At 36.8% G+C, this 24,905-nt stretch overlaps 1 protein-coding gene across 1 annotated transcript in view; it reads right to left on the bottom strand.

Annotated features, from left to right (window-relative positions):
* Positions 1-24,905, bottom strand: part of LOC105360348 (uncharacterized) — an 81,151-nt gene that overhangs the window by 21,220 nt on the left and 35,026 nt on the right. The window contains exon 3 of the mRNA XM_011497238.1: positions 3,903-4,020. Within this exon, the coding sequence (XP_011495540.1) occupies positions 3,903-4,020 (118 nt within the window). The remainder of the gene's footprint in view (positions 1-3,902; positions 4,021-24,905) is intronic.

Genomic DNA, 24,905 nt, shown 5'->3' on the forward strand with positions numbered 1-24,905 from the left:
CCGCCCCCTCCTCCTCCTCCTCCATACAGCACCACTTATCTGTCCAAACGTCTCAATTATAAAGAGGCGGCGACGGAGACCGGCAATTTCGCGAGTCCAGGTACAAACGCACCGCGCGATTTTCTTCACCATCGACATGGACGATGCCAAGCCAAGGGCTTATTAGTCACTCGTTATCCGCCAGGATTCCAACTTCCTTCGAGGCACGGGGACTCTTTCTTCCAGCGTTATGGGCGAGCTCAACCGCATGAATTATTGGTATATTTAATTTAATGCGCGCGGTTATAGGCTAAGGAGCTTTCTCTATTGTGCCCAATGGTTACGTCTAGTTTATGGTGATTGAGTTTCAAGCGTTACCCTGACGACCAATGTGTATTACTGTATTCTCGGGATTGCGCGGCTATACGAATGTGACACTTTTTCACTGGCCGGACTTTACGAGATAATAAAAGGTATCCGATTTAAAAGGCGGAAAACTACCCAAGATTTTACACGATTTTACACGACCGAAAGCTCGGTAGGAGATTAGGTTGGGTATTACTTAGACGCGGACGATGATTATTCCATGGAGAATTACGAAATTGCAGTTGGGATCCGTGTGGTCTGTACGATAAGCGGCAATGTCGATTCGAATTTTCTCGTGTGACCGAAGCTACGTAAGCCATTGACCCATTTCCGTTTGTAAGCGAGGACTCAGCTTCCTAGAGCATGCGCACATCTCGAGCACTAAAAGTACAATACAGCCAATAGTTGCGATTGTCTGGAGCGTTGATTACCCACCTTAATTCTCCTTTAATAAACCAAAGATTTTATTGGAGGCGTCGACGCGATATAAGTACGCGATCCTCATTAGTTGCTGAGGTCAGGCCGCGCGCAAAACGCGAGACGCCGAGGAGAGGAAAGGACGGAAGCAGGGCAAAAAGTGAAATCAAAAGAAAATTACTGCTTTCGTGCTAGGGGCGCAGCTCATTCTCCTCCTCCTCCTCCTCCTCCTCCTCCTACATCTCCAGCACCGCTTCCTCCTGGGAAAAGTGTCGCAGCGGCAGCGCATAAATAAGTGCGGCGGAGCGGGTGGTGGGGCTGGAGCGCGGGAAGGGGGAAGAGAAGAAAGTCGCGCCTGGGAAAACGGTGCGGACCAAGTAGCGCGAGTCGTGGGTTCCATGGCTGACCATAAACTCACGCGATGAACGATACCGGAACCCCCCACGTGAAGCTGATGAGGCGGCGAAGTATCGACGGCGGGAGGAGGACGGCGCGATACGTGTCCTAGCATCTACAGATACGCGCCTGACTCTAGGGTGGTCCATTTTATTTACGATTACGCGTGCAATTGACAATGATCGGGCAAATGATTCGGATGGTCGTTTAACTGCCCTTGCATTCCACCCACACGATCGCTCGGTAATGTAGGGACGAAAGACCTTAAAGTGCCTCCAAGATTTTTTACAGTGAATATAGTCAAAGTATGTTGCTTGACTTTGTCAAAATTTCTTTCTCGGCATTTAATTACTAGGACGTGCCATTCGTTAAAAAGGCGTCTAAAAATATGGTTCCGCACTCACGCTCAACTTGGATTGATGAAATGTTAAATATAATCATACCAAATATAAATGTAAAATACAATAAGTGTGGTTTGATAGAGGAACATAGGAACGACACGGTAATGGCCAATTAGTGACTTAGTGACAATTCCTTATTCGAGACTGATTTATAAAGTAGGATCGTTGAAAAATATAAATCCAATGTCGTAGAAGTAAAATGAATGCAATCCTTGCATCGGTGAAAGTTTGACGAATCTATATTCTTAATACAATAACTTAGTATTTAACCTTATTTATTTATCTCATTCCTCGATAATGTATAACGAGTGACTCTTAGTGAACAAAATAAAAAAAGAAATGATTTGTTCTGTGGCATATCCAAACAATTTGCTTCCATTGTTGATTTTCTCACAAGTTTCCATTCATTATTAGAAAATTCAATAGTACGTAGCAGGCAGTTTAGTTGTTATTCGACAACAAAGTGCATCGATAAATCGTTGGCGAAATAGCATTGATTGTTCGGTAAATTCCAGCAGTGGTTGGAGAGAAATGTCGATTACGATAATAATACAAAGATAGAGTTAGTAGTATGCCGCGTGTAATATTTTAAAACAATTTTGAAAATTCTATTACATTTCGCGATTCCACGCGCCGCAGAATATAGTAATGCATGTTTATTACAAACCAATTTCAATTACGTATGTAATAGTTATTGGTATCTTGAATATGTCTATGGGCACACGTAAATTAGTAGTAGGTAGATGCTTTGAAAAGTGATAAAATACTTAAAAATTTAGCATAAATAACAGAACAAATAAATAATAAAAAATATTGATTCTCTAGGATTAGCGATAAATTACGTTTACATTTAAACACGCGAAATGTGAGATGTTAATGAATGTTTCATTTTCAATATTTATCAGTATATTTATCAGTCATGGCGCATTAAAAATGCAAAAATACAAGATTTTTTATTAAAAAAAAAAAAAAAAAAAAAAAAATTTGATGTCCAAAGCGAACCGTAATATACTGAAACATAAATAGTTTTTATGTTATACATTAGTGGAGTGACCGTAGGAATATTCATTGTTACTCTACATGATTATTAAATAAAAAATATTGGGCTCAAAGAAAATACATTGAAAGCCTCTCTTCATATGTTTCATTTAAATGTCTTTGAGCAGACATTAGAAAGATATTAACTCCCTTTAGTCTAATAAATTATGTTTAAAGATATAAATAAAGCACGTTCGTGCGCATCTTCGTGCACATACTTTCATACGGCTACACACACGTGTGATTGCTTTATTTTCTTAATTAATTTGCGCTTCGATTCAAAATTGCTTAAAAACAATTTAAAATAATATTAATATCCTATGATGAATCTTTGAAAGTTATTTCAGATCGTAAATGAAATGCGTTCCGTTTTCAACTCGTACGGTTTCTGCATATCTTCGGGCTTACCTAAGCAAAACTTGAAAGGCGCATTAATTTAAAAAGGCTTTCAGTATCCAATAGGGCCTACCTAATCTATTTATTTTCGTAATTGATAATAGCGCTTTATCAATTATAGTATCGATCGCATAAATAATTATATCGTTACATTTTATTAAATTCCGCAAGCTTTATAGTTAATTAATAAATTCAAACCGCAGTAATTATTCGTCGGCCCCTACGTATCATTATCAGGTCGTTAATTATGATAATTACATTGTTCTATTTCGATTGTCGCGGCGTAATTAAAGGGAAAATTGTGCATAGTACGAGCAGCATCGGACCAATCTCGTAAAAAAAACTTGTCCGCATAAACGAACTCCACGAACTTATTAGAATACAACGTTATTCGGAGGTTTTATGTCTCTGCTTGAATTTTAATTTAATTAGCACAAGTTAGTTTACCAGTAAATCGTTCATTAAAAGTGCAAATTACGAATCAATGCGTAAGAAAAAAAAAAAAAAAAAAAAAAAAAAAAAAAAAAAAAAGAAAGAAAGAAAGAAAGAGACGAACGTATTTTTACGCAGGGCGATCGGTACTTTCGCTTCGTACTCCCAAACTGGGGCATAAGTATCGAATTCGCTCACGCGAAAACCGCATTAAAATATATAAATCGGCCTCTTACTTTTATAATATAAGGAATGAAGAGAAAGACAGAATGAAAGAAAAGGACATAAAAGACAAAAGCAAAAGGAGGCGCAAAGAAATGTGCAGCCTGGGGGGCGAGGTATCGCGGGGACGCCGACGCCTCTTCCTCGAGGCATTAGTATGCAGGGCGCGTGGCCGTCCCCGTAGACGAGACGCCAATGCGCGCGCATCGAGGAAACGGCGTCGACGTCGCCGGGAATGCGGCCCAAAGAACTCACCTTGGCAGCCGCGCTAGGTAGAAGAGGAGGGAGGCCATTTCCCGGGAGGAGACTACGTCGCGGCGCGACGAGCTCCCGTCGAATTCCAGGATCGGCCTGCCCGCGATGTCCGCGTACCCTGCAAAATCATAATTGAAGCATTTAATCCGATTGCACGTTTTTGCGTCGCAGCTGGAATGTCGCTGACCGCTCGTGCACCTACTCGGGCGACCCGACGATTGGGCCTCTCTCCTTTATCAAGGGGGCATAATCGCACGGGGCCAGGGGCATAAAGTGCCTGCTGTTGGGGCTGTCGGTGCATTTTTGAGCGGACAAAGCGTTTGGGCTCCTGTTTTTTCTCTTTTTTTTTATTTCATTTTATTTATTTATTTATTTATTATTATTTTTATTTATTTATTTTTCTTTTTTATATAGCTTTCAAGATGGCCGGAACAAGCCCCGAGATACGGACAATGCTCCGAGTATATTTATAAGCGCTATCTGGAGTTTTTTTTAGTTTTTGACGTGGTATCTCATAATTTTTTCACACTCGCACACACACACACACACACACACACACACACAAACGCGGACGCGTAAGGATTTATACATGTGTATATATTTACTTACAGGACTTTTTATCGTAAAACCTATACCACCAGTCACTTCAATCGTTTTTATTTACGAGTTAAATTGTCAAGGAATGTATAAAAATGGATGAAAAAACAAGCACATACCATTTATATTATAAAATTGGATCGAATTCATTCATTAAAGAAAATTAATTGCAAAAGTTTGGACATTCTTTTTTTCTCTTCTTAGTCTAAATAAGGATGATGAATATATAAATATACATGGAACACACTTGGTTTCATTTTATCGAAATGATGTTTAACTTTTATTATTATTTAATATAATAATTGAGAGTTACATACTATCCGTTTGTATTTTATGTGTGCGTTTGCGTTTGAGTGTGCGTGTGCGTGCGTGCGTGCGTGTGCGTGTATGTAGATACGACATATAGCTGAATAATGACTTTTTTGTAAAATTATCTGATGTATAATAAAACAAAATTGAGGTAAATAATTACAATTTGGATGCTCGCAACGTAGATGAAATCTTTAGCATGAAATTGTTTTTTATTTTCAATCATTTCACTCTTTACGAAAGAATAAAAGATTAAAGAAATTTTATTGATCGGTATCAGTTTAGATACGCATACAAATAACAAACTAGTATAGTCATATAATCTTTGTGATCACCATGCTGCTGCTGCTGCTGCTGCTGCTGCTGCTGTTGTTGTTGTTGTTGTTGTTGTTGTTGTTGTTGTTGTTGTTGTTGTTGTTGTTGTTGTTGTTGTTGTTGTTGTTGTTGTTGTTGTTGTTGTTGTTGTTGTTGTTGTTGTTGTTGTTGTTGTTGTTGTTGTTGTTGTTGTTGTTGTTGTTGTTGTTGTTGTTGTTGTTGTTGTTGTTGTTGTTGTTGTTGTTGTTGTTGTTGTTGTTGTTGTTGTTGTTGTTGTTGTTGTTGTTGTTGTTGTTGTTGTTGTTGTTGTTGTTGTTGTTGTTGTTGTTGTTGTTGTTGTTGTTGTTGTTGTTGTTGTTGTTGTTGTTGTTGTTGTTGTTGTTGTTGTTGTTGTTGTTGTTGTTGTTGTTGTTGTTGTTGTTGTTGTTGTTGTTGTTGTTGTTGTTGTTGTTGTTGTTGTTGTTGTTGTTGTTGTTGTTGTTGTTGTTGTTGTTGTTGTTGTTGTTGTTGTTGTTGTTGTTGTTGTTGTTGTTGTTGTTGTTGTTGTTGTTGTTGTTGTTGTTGTTGTTGTTGTTGTTGTTGTTGTTGTTGTTGTTGTTGTTGTTGTTATTATTATTATTATTATTATTATTATTATTATTCGGTTCATGTTTTATCTAGATAGTATGATCGATGGCTACTTCCATTTCATGATGTTTATTTATTTAATGTATTTTTTGATTTCTCTTTAGCCAATGTGATTCGGAGTCAAGCCGTGTATAAGTACTTAAATAAATAGCATTTACAACAAATATTCAAAGACTTTTTAATCGAAGAGACATTTTAATATATATAAATTACTTGGTGTCCTTAATAGAATATTGAATTCTTTTAATTATTTATAGTTATTTCACTTCATCATGCACCACATATTAAGATAATCCATTAAAACATTCATAATTATTAATTTTCATCATAACTAGTTGGTATTTGTCATTGATTTTCATTCGATAATTTTACGTTGAATTTTACTAGCATGACAAAATTACTTTGCCATAATACAGGATTTATTAGGATAAGAAAAAATCAATATAAATGATTTAAGGATGTATTTGCTTGTTTGAGCAATATAAAAATAGAAATAAAATATTAAAGACTTACGTCCACTATTGTCAATGATAGGAAACTGCTTATTCTTATGATTAATATTAGCTTGTAAATGATATTGATGTTTGTTAGGTGATTTTTGATAAAATGCAATTGCGTGGATGACACTTAAAAATATAAATTTTGTTTTCGATTCATAGTGACCAGAGAAAATAATTAATATGTAGCATTAACTGCTTATGTCTGAAAAATTCAAGCAGTAGCCATTGATTATCGATAGGAATGATATTTTGCAAAGATGTGCTTTGATAAATCGAGGAAAAAAGCGATTCGTATCCAATGGAAGCATCGAGCGAAGACAGAGTAATTATATCTTATACATTTAATATTCCCTTTTATCGCCATTAATCCGGGATGCACTCTCGAAAGCCAGTTCGTTAAACGACTAATTCAAGTTAATGAAGCACGACAAGAATCTGCAGACTCAACAGACAATAAATTAATCACTCATCTAATTTATTACAAAATTGATCTTATCATCCAAATGGGGAAAAAGAATTAAATTTCACCACACTCGCACCAGCTCACACGTACGTGTACGCATCGATTGCGAATCACCTTAGCATGCAAATGGATAAACTTGCTCCCCCCCCCTCCCTCCAAGCTCCCCCTCCTCCTCCTCCTCCCCCGACATTCCGCGGTGAAGAAAAACTAATCCAACGTGCCGCTTGGGTATCGTAGATAATCGGGAAAGGCTAGATTCGTAATTACACTTATATGTGTATAAGTGTAGCGAGCTGCTAGACGAGAAATGCCGGGACGAATTATCGCATCGCCACGGCAGTAATTGCACGGGTAATATATAGTGTGCTAGAATCAATTATCATTATATCATTAAAGTGCAGGCCGCACGATGGATTGATCTTGAAAATTTATGAAACAGTTTTTAAGGCGTCGCATGAATAGTTTTGGCTCTTAAAGTTTCTAAATACGACAGAGCAGTAATCATTCGCTTGGTAAAGGCTAATAAAGGAAGTCTAGTGATATGATAGTATGGGGCGGGTGAGGTGGGCGTGAGGGGGGGGGGGCGTTACGGCGTGATAAGGCGTGATCCAACATTCGAGAAATCCAAGATTTTTCATTCAATTTTTCCGACTAAAGCTAATAAGAGACGTTTATTCCAACTTTAGCTGTTTCAATGTAATTATGTTGTGCTCATATGGTAGTTAACGACTATCGAATATACGAATACATTTCTTTAATATGAATTGACTAATTATGCGCACGATAAAGTTACGGCACGGTTACGTCAAGTGACGGAGACGAAGTGTAATGTTATAAAGACACTAACGTAATTAATGCGTAATATAAATGATTTCGTTGCCTATTGTACGTGCATTTGGAAGTTAATGTTTCAAGATTACATGACAATCGTTAGAATATCATGCAAATCACTGCGACGGGCCCAATTCAGCGCATTAATACTTTTTGAATTGAAATATTCATTTGTACGAAAACGAAGTTCAATTAAATGTTGTTATTATTGTTAAATAATTTTTCACGACTGGCATTAATCGAAATTGTACTCTTCAATAATATTGAATTTCAGAAAGTTTCTCATAATCCAAGAATATTGATAATAAAATACAATACACTGACGGATTTCTAGATATCCTTTAGCGAAACAGGCTTTCCCTCTTCAAAAACGGCTTTTGATTTACAAATATAAATCCATGGCAGCGGTTGAAAATTATTTACTCGAAAACTATTTTCTAATTGACTAGGCTTGGGAGGAGCTTGTCTTTAACAGTCGCAATCGCATCGAGAATTTTCGAAGACTAATCTTTCAATACCAAATTCAATCCCAAAAGATACACGTCATATTTCTTTTGTCATTATATAAATTTTAAATTTCAAATTCCATGCTAATTTCACAGCTTCAATGAACAACGACGTTCGTTTACATTGCAATTGTCCGTTGGGAAAAGCAATTATTTCGAATCAAAAGGATTTTTACTCCTTCTCAAAAGGTCACCTCACTGTCGGTCACAATTCAGAAATACACAATTTTGGAATGTCAGTGGACCGATACGGGCAACACTCAACGGAACCCGGCCAATGCGCTTGATCGCACATTGCCGACACCCCGGTGCTATTCCCATGCCGACGACGACGTTCCCCGATCGAGTTTATGCGCGGATTCGATAAGAGTCACGATTAGGCGCACGCATGCGCCACCGATGTTGTGACGGGGCTCGCGCGAGATCCTAACAATGCATTTACAGTTACGATCTCACCCCGATGCTCTCAGGACTGCCCCGGGAGACGCGAAAACAGTTAGGCTGCTCGTCCCCGTCGTCAGCTCGACGGGTTTGATTACTTGCTCAGCGGCGCGGCGCTGCGTCGTCTCCGGCATTTTTTCCCGCTAAGCTAATTTTCATTTTTCATCGCTCGCGCGCTTGTTTATCTTTGTTTCGAGGCTTGTTCGAGGTCAAGAAGAGCACTCAGCGAGCGAAAGGCTCCCGTAGGTTTACGACCGTGCCGTGAGTGATGGACGATGACGCGGGAATGCTGATAGCGCAACATTGAATTTTACGATAGATTTCAGCCTCCTCGCCATTACTCGAGGGAGTAAATTGCTATTGTCACGAAATTAATGCGGTTTAATGTGCTTTATTGGTCGATCGTTTTGTAATTAGAGGCTGCCAGGACGGCCAAGCCTGAGCCAAGCCGCTCCTCACCGAATGTTGCCGTAAGTAAAAAATTAGGTAAAGGCATCGAACGCTATTTGGCCAGTGCATCTTGAATATCTAATGTCAGTGATTGCTATTGGACATGGGAAATAGAGAGGATTAAAATGAGCTGCGGCCTAATTGGGTAAATATATCGGGTGTCACCTCCTCTCCTTCGTTTAATCGTAAATTCTATTTCAAGTTTCATCCAGCACTGCCAATATTTGCATTTCCCTCTCGAATAAAATGTTCAAAGCAATATTTCTTACGTCCCTATGTATTTTAATGAGCGAGTGCACACACGTGCAAGAAAATATTATCCGCATTAATGCAATGAGATGGTCGATTTTTATTTCGTTGAAGATTATATATATATATATATATATATATATATATATATATATATAGAGAGAGAGAGAGAGAGAGAGAGAAGAAACAAAAAAGTTTCAATTTGCCGAATAACTTTAATGGAATAATGCTTCAAAACAAAATCGTGCCAAAGCTATGATAAAACAGTAAAAATCAAAATTAATGCAATAGCAACGGCAATATATATAAAACGAACAGAAAAATGAAAAAAGAGAACAAAGGGAGCAAAGATCGGGGGGGTGTTTATTGGAGGAGGGGGGGGGGTACTATTGTATGCTATTATCGCCATGCTTTAATCGAACAACTTTCATCCAAGTATCGATGGCCAATAACCTTACCATTATCAACGACACAAAAAATCAACTCATTCGGAAATTTAAGAGCCAGGACTCGCGCTCCTTCCGATAATTAATTGTGCAACGTAAGAATTACGGAATCAGGAGGCAGAGGTGAGAAGTAACACTCGACGTGACATTTGAAATTACCTAGCAACTTCTTGGCACTCGGCGTCAAATGCAGATATCGTAATTATAATTGAAGGAGCAGAGCCAAAGTCTGGACTCTCCAACTATCCGTAATAATCCGTACGAGACCTCGGTATCTCGATTAATGCCGCGATCGAGTCCTACTCTCCCCCCCCTCCCACTCTATGACCTCGCCCTTCGCCCATTACCAGCCATTAGGTTGACCCATTAAACAGCCATTAGGTTTTCCGAGAACTCGAGCGCACCGGATCCGCGGGCCCTAGGCCTGTTTTATCTCACGGCTGTTCCAGACGACGCGATCCCCACCCTTAACGACCTGACCTTGGCTATTTACACCCGGTCCGCGAGAGCCTAGGCTCGCTTTGGCTATCAGCGATGGGCAGCGGACGAGTCGGCATTTTTTACTTTATATTGGCGCGCAGACATGAGCGCATCGTATCCTGCTGCAACGCTTATTCGAGCGATCGAAGCGAATTCACAGCCTTTCTCTGGCTCTTGCTAGTTGTGCGCTTGATAAATTAGTCGAGGCGCCAATCCGGGCGCAATTCACGAGCAGCTAAAACTCATTATTCTAGATAAATAATTTTATCATTGGAAATGCCTGTTAAAATGTATTTTTGTGGGAATTGCGTGGATAAGCCTTCTCGTCCGTAGCTAATCGTGTGTTTTTAGAAATTTCAATAATTGTATGAATTCGATGTTGGAAAGTAAGGATAAAATTTTTGTGCGCTTAGACTGATTTATCGTATTGGGAAGAAGGAGAGGAGAGGCAATAATGAATCGGTTTCGCTACCGAATACGTATATCATATCTGTAGAGAGATTTCTTAAATGGAATGTATTTACACCTACGTAAATTTCTCGTGTCATTAGTAAAATGTACTTTGCTTCAGTTTAATACCGACAGTTATTATTTTCGTTTTGTTTACGAAGGCGATTAGCTGTGATATTTCCTTTTTCGACTGAATTCGACTTAATGGTGTGACTGGCACTGCCTCGGCGCATTATCGAGAAACCTATGAAAACGTAGCGACTAGTGTGTTCTGTTTGTTTGGCAATGAAGAAAAAAAAGGAAATCGATATCCCGTCGGGAAAATGAATGTCACGCGCCTCGTTTATGAAAAAAAAAAAAGTAAAAGGAAGCGAGAAGGAATAAAGCTCACGTATATGTAACGATTACTCGCGCCCCGAGTGAAGCTCTCATATTGCATTGGCCTTATCGGCTTAAAGTTTACGTTAATAGCGCAATGTTTGCGCCCGGAAGTGGCAAATATCGCCTGGATGACTCCGTCAAGTTTGGAAAATGCATGAATTAAAAAGAGCCGAGGTAAGATGTGGTGAAAATGTAGAAAACTTTACTTGTCGCCGGACTGGCCACAATTTCCCCTAAAGAGGATCATGACTAAATTCTGTTAAGCCGAGTTAACTAATAGACGCGCCGATTAATTTACGACGCTCGGGGCTGAAAAATGTGAAAACGATCGCGCGTAGGATAAAAAAAGTCCTTGGAGCATAAAATTGCGCGCGAGCAAACTATGACCCCGGAAGGGGACAAAATATCTCGGTGCCCCCTCCTCCTTCTCCTACTCCTCCACCCGACTCTGGGTGTGGGGATCTCCACCCTAAGCTCGACACTCCATCATGATTTACAGTCCATAAAACTGAATTTTCGAGCCACCTTCGGACTGCCCTAGAGCCTCGGTGTTCCCCAGCTTCCTTGTCCTCGGCTGCTGCGCCATTACGAACGTGAGATATTAATTAACCGGGCAGCGGTACAACTAGTGAGGCTCGAGTCCAACGAGAGACCAACGGCACAAAGGATCGCCTCTAAAGTTTACGACTTAAGAAAGAAATATCTATTCTATTGCTTGCGTGTTCTTTTTTTATTTCCATCGCTGCTCCGGCGTAATGGCATCTTTTTACAGATGAAGACCGTACGGATATGATATTTCCTCTCCGATATCTGAATACGTTTCCGCGGATTTTTATAAGCCTCTCGAGCTCGCTTATAGGCACTTGTGTTGGAATTGATAGTAATTGCCATCGTAGATAATTGCATTATCGGCTCGTCCTTCCTGCTGCCGAGCGTATAAATAAATCAGTCACATCTATTTATTCAAATTCATAATAAAACGGGCTTTATTAGAATGACGTAATGGCCTTGCTATTCGTCATTACCTGCTTTAATGTGCCGTGATTTTAAAGGGCAGTCGTTTGGAAATTGATAAGTCCAATGGAATTGAGTGCCCAATTATTTCTAACATGTTTCCTTAATTTCATCCTCGATTTTTATCCCTCGATGGTGCGACTATATATCCTTCGGATTATTGCGACGCGACTCGTTGTACGACTCCAAATCTCGGATAACGAGGATCGAGCCAACGGGATGGAGTACATATTGGCTCATACATATTGATTATTCATATAAGGAATAATAATATGTGCACGCTCATTAATACAATTAATCGCGATATTTTAGATTGTTATTACAAAGTGGCGATCGGAAAAATTTGGTAAATGTACTCTAGCCCTCCCCACCACCAGCCCGCGTCGCCGCCACCAACGCCAGCTTATATTACAATGTCAATTTTTTACGAACGGCTTTTATCGCTAAATTAATCATACAAATGGTACAATTACTAGGTTAATGTTGTAATTATGCGCAAACCAAGCGAATTGTAATTATAGGCCGATATGTACTAGTCGTCGTTAAACCATACGCGTGTTTGCCGATTCGCACGTTCGCCTCGTGCGTTTTGAAATAATAAGATAAGCCTTTTTACGCTCATTTCTCGGAATTTCATTAATTCGGTATTTTTATTAACATATATACCGGCCCTATAAAAGCTAAGAGCAGGCCCACGGCAACTTCTTTCGCCTCCTTTAAGAACGCGGGAGCGCAATGTTAACAAGCAGCCGAATTTACTGGCTGGAATGTTAGAGTCGCGGGACAAAACTCACTGGATTCGTTAAGAATACGCCCGGACCTGTCCTTTTTCTTAGACCTCCGTAACCGCTCTACCTCATCCCGCCCCTCGTTCCGCGTAACGAGCCTCATTTTATTAGCATCGAGAAGCACTAGTGAAGCAGCGAAAAAATAAAAGCAGAAGTAGTAAGGAAGAGAGAAAAAAAGCTCCCCCTAGTTACGGCGCTCCCTCCCTTATCGATACGAGCGTTTTCTCTTTCCGTACGTACACAACGTACGGCGCCGCTGTGCTCTTGTCACTTTCTCTTTCTTTATCTACGCTTGTGCATTATAACGCCTTTCATATAAAGCGGCCTTGTTTTCTCCGTCGGTTTCTCACACCTCTGGCCACCAGGTCGACCCTTATCGGCACTTTTTCTACTTATCGCTAATGTAACGCGCGGTAGTGCTGCTCGAATTTTTCATTTTCGTTTGCCGACTTTTTTCTCCACTTCCGAGGCTCTAAGCAGCAACGATGCGCTCTTTATTCCAATCTCTGGTACTCGAATTTCACACTACACATTGGATTTTCCGCTGCTTTTTAGATGACCGAAGGATGCTCCGTTCAGTTTATTTTCTATTTTTTCTTGTTCTTTTCTTCTTGTTTTTTTTTTGTTGTTTTTTTTTTTTGTTGTTGTTTTTTGTTTTTGTCTATTAGTTTTGGAAACGAGTATTGCATCTTGGAAAATATCATAAATTTTACGCATTAATATTTTCAATTCGGCCTGATGAAAGATGAAGGATTAATTAACATAATGTAACCTACGTGGCTCGTTATTCGTTTGAAGTAATTGTTCATAAATAATGGTAAATGATGTATTTCAGTGGTAATATTATATGATTAAGTAGAGTCACAATGAATTAGGGCACGATGAATTTCTGCTTGAGAATATTTGTGATAGTGTCGAAATTTGAGTAGTTTACTTAATGTTTACATAGAATACTCATACCATTTAAGCTTTAAGAGACTCAAAAATATAATATTTTATTGGTAAAAGATCACCTTTTATTCGAATTTTCATGATCTTCGACATTACGCACGTCTTGATTGTTGCTCCATTGGTCCCTTTTTACTTTCTCTTTATATCCAATACTGTCCAATCCAACATCTTTCGCTTTTATTTTCGTAATTTCGCGGCAATATACTTCTCTCACCATTACCAGTTCAACATTTGTGTATCTTATTGGTATTGTATCTGCTGAAAGGACGTTATGCGTTACGCACTTATATCAATCTTAAATAATAAGAGGAGCTTGTTAAAAGAAATTTAAAACCCGCTTTTAACAACATGAAATTTATCTTCAATCAGCAAAACCTTCATGTTTTGCGAAAGAAAACTTATTTCGTGCAGACACAAAGAAACTTTCTACTATAGATAAATTAGTTTTTTTTTTTCTTAATAAGTTTATTTGATAGTCTTTGGGTTATTTTTTCATAAAATGTAGATTTTATAATAATTGCTGATCCGTGCATAAGTATAAGAGCATATGTAACGATATAGAAAGCCGAGTGTATTTAAACTTAGATTTTACCGTACGTAACGATAAATATTACCATCAACATCCAGCATTTCAGATTAATGATGAAATAGCAATCTTTACAAACATTTCTAACATTTTCCTAAAAGATAATCCTAAAACCTCAAGTTTCTCATCGTAGTCCTCGTTTATAAATGTTGCTATTTAAATAGAAATTATTACCATGAAATTCGTCACTACATTTATAATAATAATAATAATAATAATAATAATAATAATAATTATTATTATTATTATTATTATTATTATTATTATTATAAATGTAGTGACGAATTTCATGGTAATAATTTCTATTTAAATAGCAAAATTTATTACGCAATTATATTTATTAATCCAGACTATACATGGCTTAATTTTTCAAGAATCAAATGTTTAGATTAACTTTGCACATACTATTTAGGTCTTTTTATTATTACTATATTGTTAATGTAGCCCGTGAATGTAACAATACGTATGATTTTAGTTATTAAAAGGAGATTACAATTTATCGCATAAACCATTAATTCTGATGATATTAATTGACATTGGAATGTCGTATAGCCGTAATGCATTATTCTCTCCTTAGCATAAATATTAAAAACAATACAAACTATCGAGCAATTAAATCACACTAACAAAACTAACTTAATCATCTAAAAACAAAAAGACAGAAATTACATGAAAAATTTACGTACTAAAGTAAAAAGTAATATAGTAAATATAATGTTCCGTACTTGTATAAACACATAGATACATTGAATGAATAAAAATACAAAATACCGACATAATAGTATGTGGAAAATCCCTATTGATAATCATCGTTCTTAGAAGAAAGCAAAACCATGCAGAAAATATGTAATCTTGAAAAGAAATTTATGTTATGCGCACATAAATTACGTAAGGAAATGCAAATAAAATCAGCATACACGAAAATTACAGAGAATTATATCATAAAGACGGAATACATAGGTAATATTATAAGCTGCATAAAATTTATTTCAGTTAAATTAATTTGGAGTTGCGGCAAAAGGCTGCTGCTCAACTACAATATTTAACCTGCTAATTATGCAGCAATTTTTTCGAATAAAATTTCTTATGCATTTAACTAGCAACCATAATGTAAGATGTAAGCAGTCGAGATAATAGATATTACGTATCAATAATTATACGTATCTCGGTAATGATTGCAAATGATCAATGTATTATTCAAGTGTTTTGGCTAATTTCTTTCGCGACAAATATTATTCGGCGTACAAGTGTCTCGAGCAGGTCGATCGACGATTTCGAAAGACATTGGTAACTTTTCTCACGAAGCACGGGCCAACTGCCAATCCACGCGCATGCGTCGTGCTTCCGTGGCACAATTATCTCCAATAGTAGTGTAATTAATGGATACGGTTCTGCAATTTTGTTAATTCCAGAAACAAAATGAAGCAAGCTGGAGCGATGCAATTCAATATATTAAAGTGGGATAACTAATTTTCTTCGGGACGTTGTTTTGATTTTCATTTGATGATCGTGATGCACGAAAACAAGTCATTGCTGGATAAGTGATCTTTCTCGTATTATTTCTGGAGTAATAATTTTCGTTTTTGTTATAAAGAAATTGTAAGCAAAAACCTTTAATCCTCGAATTACGTATTGGACGATTTTTTCTTAAACGACAAAAATTGTTATTAGCTCTCACGTTCAATTAATCAATTAATTCAGCGTATCTATAAATAAAGATTTTTTATGTATATAAAATAACCAGAATTCTCAACAAAAAAAAAAAAAAAAAAAAAAAAAAAAAAAATTGAAAAAAAAAGAAGACATTTGGCAAAGTATTTATCATCAAATTATCTCTCTCAATATTTATTATTAATTTTTTTTTTTTTTTTTTTTAATGAAACCTACTATGTGTATGACTGATAATATTATATAAATATAAATAATTTCAAAATTTTTATGAACTTTATGAATTCGTGAATTATAAACATTTTATTTAATGCAAATTTATATTCAATATGCATTTGAAGTATTTGGTATTTGAAAGTCCATTCTCGGCTTATTGGGCAAACAATTTGTTAATGCAATTAGGAAATAAATGAGAAAACAAAATAAAATGATGTTCAATAGCGATTACGATGATTCTAATAATTGTTAATATTTATTGTATGAATGTAACAAGATATTATTTACCCCTTAAGTAAAATATGTCGTTATGTAAATAATTCAATTTTCATAAATCTTGTTGATGCAGAGAAATCAAGAATAAAAATCGGATTTTCCATCGATTTGTTAATTCTTTAATTTGCTTACAGCGTGCACTTGAAATGAGAGAAATTTATTCTTAAAACGTAAATGAGAAATAAAAGAATCCAAAACGTCACAAAACATTTAGCACCCTTTTCTTTTCTTCTCCTTGCCTTTTCTTCAATACACAGGTTACATCCTTTTTTTCAAATACTCAAAGAATCATCGTAATTTATGAGTATATATTTTACTTTATGAGGAACATTAAGATTTTATATGATAATTGTACGTTGAGATTGTAGTTGGGTTAGAATTATCGATGATTTATGATACATTAAAAATCCGTCGTCGTAATTGTGCGAAGGGAAATATCCCTTTAGAAAACACCGTATTCACACCAATGGATTTATTAGTAAATATCTCAAATATGTAAAAAATTGATTCATAAAATTATATTTTCAATTAATCAATTGATCTACGACTATTATTATTATTATTATTATTATTATTATTATTATTATTATTATTATTGTATTAACTGAATAGTACTTATGTTGGGAGAAAGAAATTATAATAAACGTACTCGCGTGTGGTTGTTTCGCTAAAGTTTCACTTTCAAGAGATATGATGCGTAATGCTAATTTTCTAACCTAAGAATACCTTTTCATTAAAGGAATTATTTTTTAAAGATATAAAATATTTATATTTTATATTACACATGTAGAATTAAAAATAATTTTTTCAGCTTTCAATATAATAAAATTGTAATATTTAGAATACTATAAGCAAGGAGTATTCAGTAGTCAATGAAATACGTTATTAGTTCCGAAAGGACGAAGCTTTACGAAATTTATAAAAATACTAATATACATTTTTATAGAACTGTATAATACTAAAATGGCACTGAGAATGTTATTTTTACAACTATTTATGAATAATTCATACAGAAATACACATTGAAATTGTATTTTAACTACTAATCAACGTGTACTGTACTATTCATATATGCAGTTCATTATGTTTTAATTATTATTTAATTGTTAGTAGAGAAAGCCATCAACATTTTTAAAGCATCGGCTCGTCTTATTATAACATAGCTCGGTGCAAATATAAAACTTTGTTAACAACAATTTGAAAAATTAAATTTATGTTAAAAAAAAAAAAAAAAAAAAAAATGTCACTACTAAGCTTCACAAGAGCTTAAATAAAGTAAATAATTAAACTGCGAATTACTCAGAACATCGTAATCTTCGTCAAAAATATTATCTCTAATTATCTGTTTCAAATAATAATGCATTCCATGTTAAAAACCTGTATTATAGGATTAAATCCATTATCGCGTTTATCAATATTGCCTAAATAATTTAATATCCGCCTTAGATTGATGGTAATTAAAAAATTCCGTGATGGATTTTCATCTAAATGAAACTTCAATCTCTTCATCGGTAAATGCAGTGATAACTGCCGAGTGCACTACACTATTCCAACTACAAATGATCCCACAAATTTTCTTATCTTGGATGTTCGCTTTTAATCAGTAAATAAATGCCAATATTTCAATACGTAAATGAGTGTCTATTGAAAAGAGCAAAGAGTCATTTCCTGGGTCGTAATCGAGGCGGATTGTATTTGAGATAATTTGCAATAGTCTTGCTTTTTCTGGTAGATAAAATAAACGGCACAATTTTTTTCTTTCCTGTAGCAACATGTGAGGATTAATGTAACTTTAGTCGAATAAATATTAGTGACTTGGCGTACATGTTGAGCGAATCCGTTTACATGGACGAATAATAAAAAATTAACCATGTATAATCGCGTTATTAAAGATAAAATAATGATTAACGGAATGCTGATGATAATTGACCGTATTGAAGTATATTAGTTAAAACTTTATGAGAGTCATGATCGATTATTGCAACTTTCTCTCAAACCAATTTCATATGCACGCAAATTATTGCACATATACGTGTCACATTATAACTAACAGATACATAAATAATACAATTAAGTATTTATAAAGAAATTCATAAGTGCCTCGATAGAAGGAATGAGAATGAAATTAAGTGCTTTTCATACACATTTAACATTATTTAAATGATATTGTAATTGTTTAAATGAGACGATGAATGGCGATGGGTGATATTGTTTCGAGTTGGAAAAAAAAATGACAGAAAATTATTTATTAGGCATTCGTACTTGACTTATGAGACGCGTTAAATACGGCTTGTATGTAAAAAAATTCCATGCGTTTATAATTTGAGCGTATGAAAGGCGAAAATGCTGATAATTGTAAGCCGGTAAACTCTAAAGATAAGCATGTAATTGTTAAATCACTGATACTTGAAACAGTTGTGCATAAAAGTTACAAGTTTCCTTCTTGTTGAATATAATTAACATATCTATAATAGATATATATATATATATATATATATATATATATGTTTTTTGTAATTTTTTTTTATCATTTTAAAATATAATTTGTATTTGATAATTATCAGCGATACTTCTATTATTAGCTTGGAAAAATAAAAATTACAATACTATGATTATATTATTATACTTGTATTATAAATTTACTATTCGTGATTATTATTATTTTGCATTTGATATTGAATTTTGAGAAGAAAATTAATTTAATATTATTACATGAAATTGCAATTTTAAATTTGATATTTGACATATCGCATCAATGATCAAGGGCCAAGAAGTTTTTTCTTTGAACAACAATATACCGAATAAACATTTTTTAAGTGTTTAAACTTAAGGCGATTCAAAATCTTCATTATAATAATATAAGTATCATTTTATTTATATAGTTGAAACAAAAAATGTTGAAAGAATTAATAATTATTGGCCAACGGCTCATACAAGTTAGATAATTCGTGTCTAATTATTAAAACGTAATCAATTAATTTATCGACTTGGATACTCTTACCGAAAATTTAACGCGAATGAGTCATTTTTTATTCAACCGCAAGAAAAATTTCATCATCAGTCGAAGCGTTAAATAAATTAAATGATCTTCGATCAAATGGAATAGATCGATCATTCCTAAACGAGATAAACAAGATTTTATAATTGAATTACACTGAACGATATTACAATTCAAAGACTACAGATTTATAATTGATAGCTCAAAGCGGTCTTTTATCAATTCGATTCAACGTGATTATTGATAGATCGCGTGGATCTTCTTACATATTTGTATGACGATGAAGATGAATTGTTCGTTAAATGATTCAGGACGTTTTGTCAGCCATAATGTTAGCTATTAATTTTCTTACCAAAATCTATGAAATACACTTGAGCGAATACATTATTTTAGAATATTCAAAACTTTAATATGCGCCCGTATTAAAAGAAAAAAAATATGGAAGAAATTTTAAAAGTATAATTTATCTAGTGAATAATTTCCTATATATTTCTTCAAATATTTCTTAATTAATGTTTATATCGATAAAAATAACTATAAACACCAAATATTTATGCACTATCTAATCATTTAAATGTTGATTTTATTAAAACTTGTGCAAATCGTAAATGAATGTGCTCATTATAATATTTAACATGATGCACATGGACATTGAGTCGTGGCATTATGAAATAGAAGTATGGAAACTGTAATCTTTTGTATATTCGTCAAACCACCAGCCTTATTTTATCGTATGTTCATATCATAAGTTTGGAAAAAGATGAAAGAATTTGGAGCGTCTTTGGTTCATTGTCGATCGAGTAAATATAAAAGAATGACTAAAGTAAAATTAAAAATTGTATAAATTATAGCCACGAATTTTTATAATGCTGATGCAGCATTTATCAGGTAGGTTTCATTCACTAGCGTTTACATATTCGATATTCATAGCTTTTCAAATGTCCAAATAAATTCAAAGTCTTTAACGCGAAAACTACTTATAATGTAAAAGTTGACTTACAAATTCTCCCCGATTGCGAGGATTAAATCAATGTTAGCGGAACCCGTGCACGTTCATAAATAGTCCGTGATAACGATGTCATGTAAATTAGCGCCTTCTTACGTATAATAATAAACGGAATTTTATCGTCATTGTATGAATATATAATGCCACTTGTAATACATTGTGTGATATATTGAAAATTATGTAAGCAGCAAGGAATAAAAATTATTATTGGCAGGTTTGTTTTCATTACGGTCAATTATTATGACTAATGGCACTGTTTGGCTGTTAATGCTCCTATAAATTATTCCCCCTTTAGTCTAATTAATTATTCATTAGCTGCACCTGCGAACGATTGCTGAAAACCTTTGTCATCGATGCTCCGCAGACGCAAATATTGTTTAAACGTTTGGGACGTCGTGCCGTGGCTTAAACAATCAAGATGAGTTTTAGCAAAAAGGTCATTTTAAGAACAGTGACCACTCAAAATATGTCTAGTGCCACACTACGTAACAACAACTCCTACTTTATTTCCATGTACAAAGTTTCAACTACATTATCACGTTCATTAATAACGTCGCCTCGTAACTGTAACTCTAATGCAACATTTTAAGTCCTTAGCAGCATTAATCCTTAAAAACCGCAAGCTTTATGGCCGAGCAAACCTAATAATTATATGTACTCAGTATAAAGGACCGAAAAAAAGAGGGAAACGAGGAGAGAGAGAGAGAGAGAGAGAGATAGAGAGAGAGAGAGTGTGGTTGGTGGCAGGACTGCAGAGCAGACGTCGATACGCCATTAAAGCGCCGCACACAGCCGCCGTTCGCATCCCGTTAACAGTCCTGCAAAACTCGATATGACAAATGTCGCTACCGCGTGGCAAACACAAATAAAAAAAGAAGCGCCGCCACTATCTCCTACGTGAATAACGGACCCTCGGAGGAGCAAACGTCTTTATCGGCTATGTATGGTCAAAGTGGCTCCTCTCGGGGGCTGAATTACGCGCAAACGCCCGTTTCTTTATGGCGAACGGGACTTTATCGAAATTACGAGCGCAAGACGTCGAGATTTTTATCCAAGGCATTATTAACGAAGCCACGATTATTTATCCGATGGGCCTTCTTTTTCTATTTTTGTTTTTGTTTTTTTTTTGTTTTTTTTTGTTTTTTGTTTTTGTTTTGTTTTTGTTTTGCATGCTCGCGGCGACGGCTTCGATTTCCTAGCAATTTTCACTCGGACGAGCGAGGAGAGGCTCGCGAGTCTACTCTCGCCCGTGCACCGATTTATCGGGAGAGGATGCACGGGACTCGTGCTAATACCTTCCAGGCAAATGGTATTTCTAGAATTATTGAGATCGTGCGTTGACACTTGACGGACATGAACGCGAGATAATGGCGTATGAGTGCGCGAAGGCGTAATGAAAGTTGAGGAAAATAATTACGAGCGGCCTAAATAAGATTTAACATAGACTTTGTTTATACTTGCAATTGTCCAAGCAGTTGGAGTTGGGAGAATTTTTTTCATGCGATAGCAGAATGATCGTGGAGTAGGCTCTATAGACAATTATTCAAAATTTTCATTGCTAATCTTTCTGGGTTGAAAAAACTCTTAGAAAAAAAAAGTCTCTCGGTCTCCGGCAATATATTGAGGTGTCGCATCCTCATAAAGCAAATATCGCGAAAATGTGTAGAAAGTTGTTACGTGCCGATCCGATCTCGTTTGTTATGGCTGTCTCGTGCCCATGAGAGGCGTGGCATAATATAGAAATTCTCGTTAATCGGTAGCAGGAAAAATGCTCTGACCAGGAATACTTAGGTGGATAGAGAGAGAGAGAGAGAGAGAGAGAGAGAGAGAGAGAGAGAGAGGGAGAGAGAGAGAAAGGGCAAGGAAATCAACAACGCGACGCTTACTCGATACGAGTGCGTGTAAAAAACTTCAGAAGGCTATACTTTCGAGATAATTTCGGATTCTTAACCGTACGAGGCGTTCGGATTTTTCTATGGGCATTTAATTTTCACTCGGCTATCATCGCTCCAGGCAAATTGCTCCATCCAGCAACAACTATCGGGACGTCAATCACGAAAATATCCAGCGTTCGTGGTCGGCCACGTTATGTCACCGCATCCAGGCGCTATAGGATACGGCCCAAGCCTTTGCAGAATCTTTGAACAGACTTTGGATAAAAGAGGAGTACCCTCGGGTTGCGAAACGCGTGGGTGTGCGAAATGCGCGCAGCGTATGGATCGGTGAGGCGGTGTTTCTAGCTTCCGCGTACGCCCTCGACTAAATTAACCTCAGCGCTCATGACGCGTACGCTCTTGAATTCAAATGATTGCTCCTCCCGATGGCGTCGACTTAATATTCGCCTCCGTTCTTATTACCCGTGAATTTGCACAACACCGAACGTGGATGTAATTCGATCCGAGTCGGATTTTATGTGCGCAAGCGTCACCGAAGCGAGAGCAAATTCGATATCGTGGATACGAAAGTGGCTACCCTGCGCGTTAGATCGTTATTCTCGAGTCGTTTTTTATAGACTTTGGGAATGCGCGATTCGGAAGAAAAAAAATAGTTTCTTTTCTTGTTTAAAGTCGCTCGTAATCTAGGGAGGTAGACGGCATATTTTTCACACGTACCCGTCGGCATTTTAGTCACACGTACGTGAGAATTTATGTAAACGGGAGCAAGAATATGAGCGAGAAAGAATGCTTTCTCTAGGATTCTTCGATTCCATAAGCGTGTAATGTAACGATCGATCCCGTTAGTCTGCATAATTTGGCTACGCACGCGTTAATATTAGTTGTACAAATTGCTTCGATATTGCATCCTCGTTTATTCAGTACGAGAGAAGAAGTAATGTTCGTTTGTGATAAGATGGTGATTAGCCGAGTCTGCCTATTTGTGTGCATTTCTGCACGATATTTGGCACGAAAAGGGAAATACTCGAAGGCGCGGCTTTTGCGCGGATTATTAATTCGAATTTCACGTGTCGGCGACACTATTACAAACAAAATCAGCATTATATCCGTAGCGCGTACGTATTGTTTGTATGAATGTATTGTGAGTTGAGAGAGTAGTAGCCGGTAGAGTTCGCATCTACGCGACTCTAAAATAAATGATAGATAGATGTAAGGATAGATAGAATAGTTGGAGAGAGAGAGAGAGAGAGAGGGAGAGAGAGAGAGAGAGACGAAAGAGGCGAAAGAGGTAAAGAGACACGGTGGTGGGTGACGCGGCGGGATTTCAGCTGGAAAGCGTTGGTGGGCCGATGGGGATCGCGCGCGCGCGCGCAAAGCGCCTAATCATGTTCCGCGGCGCGCATTTTCGCGCGCTCTCAAGATGAGAAATGGAGATTGTCGCGCGGCGTTGGGCCCGACGTGCCTCGGGAGCGAGAAGAGTTCCTGGCATTGTAACTGCGAGACCTACGTGCTTGGGACGGTGCCGTACGCGATAGCCGTACATCGGGCCCCGAGTGCGGCCCCATCGCCAAGACTCGATTCTGTATCTTGAGGAGCAGCGACCAAGCCGAGTGGTGGAGAGTGGAGCGTCGGGGCAAAGGGCGGGTAGGGAGATCGGTGTTTGGTAAAGGAAAGGGGACTTTTTTCACTCTTTGCGTTAGTGCCATCGGTTATTTACGATTAGATTATGGATAGCATGAATTAGCGGGAAATTATACAGGGCGTTTGGCTCAATAGTATAACCAGTGGATGTAGGTGATCTCGATATGATGGTAAGGAGCGGATGAAATGTAGGATGAGGGTTAAGGGGGATAGGGGGAGAGGGGGATTTGGCGTGACGGTATGAAAATCGGAAAATCGTGATCGAAGGTGTGGGGGCTTGAATAAGAGCGGAGCGACGAAGGAGGAGAAGCCTGCGATTAAGGAGGGATACGAGTAAGAGGAACGATAGCTTTGAGAAGAAAATCATTCACTTAGTATTATTGGGTAATAAGTATGTAATCGAAGCAGTTTTAATCAATATCGGAGCTTACCGGCAAGCTTGAGAAATGGAAGTGCCCGGGTAGAGTAACTCATGGTAGAAATTTAATGAAATGAGCATTTTGAATAATCACTTTATCAAGGATTTACGGCTTTAGCAGGCAGGAATTGGAATCATCCTGCCTCCTATTACTTAATATAAAGATCGCATGTACAACAATATAAATAGGTTCGAAAGTAAAAAACTTGGGAAGATATTTGGGACAAAAAAAAAAAGTGGAAGAGCAGGAAAGAGGACGAGGGAAGAAAGTGGGTAATTCAGAAAATTACATAATCACGAGTCGGGAGAATTCTCTCGGCTACAAGCTATATTGCAAGAATTATTAAATCGGGTAAATTGAAATGGGCGGAGTATTCACGTTGGATAAAAAGTAGAAGATAGGCGTCTAGAACTTGAGTAGGAAAATCGATAAGTAAAAAAATATTAACCCAGAGTCGGACGAAGATGAGAGAGAGAGAGAGAGAGAGAGAGAGAGAGAGA

This window comes from Ceratosolen solmsi, unplaced genomic scaffold, assembly GCF_000503995.2.
Source record: "Ceratosolen solmsi marchali unplaced genomic scaffold, CerSol_1.0 scaffold13, whole genome shotgun sequence".
Lineage (NCBI taxonomy): Eukaryota > Metazoa > Arthropoda > Insecta > Hymenoptera > Agaonidae > Ceratosolen > Ceratosolen solmsi.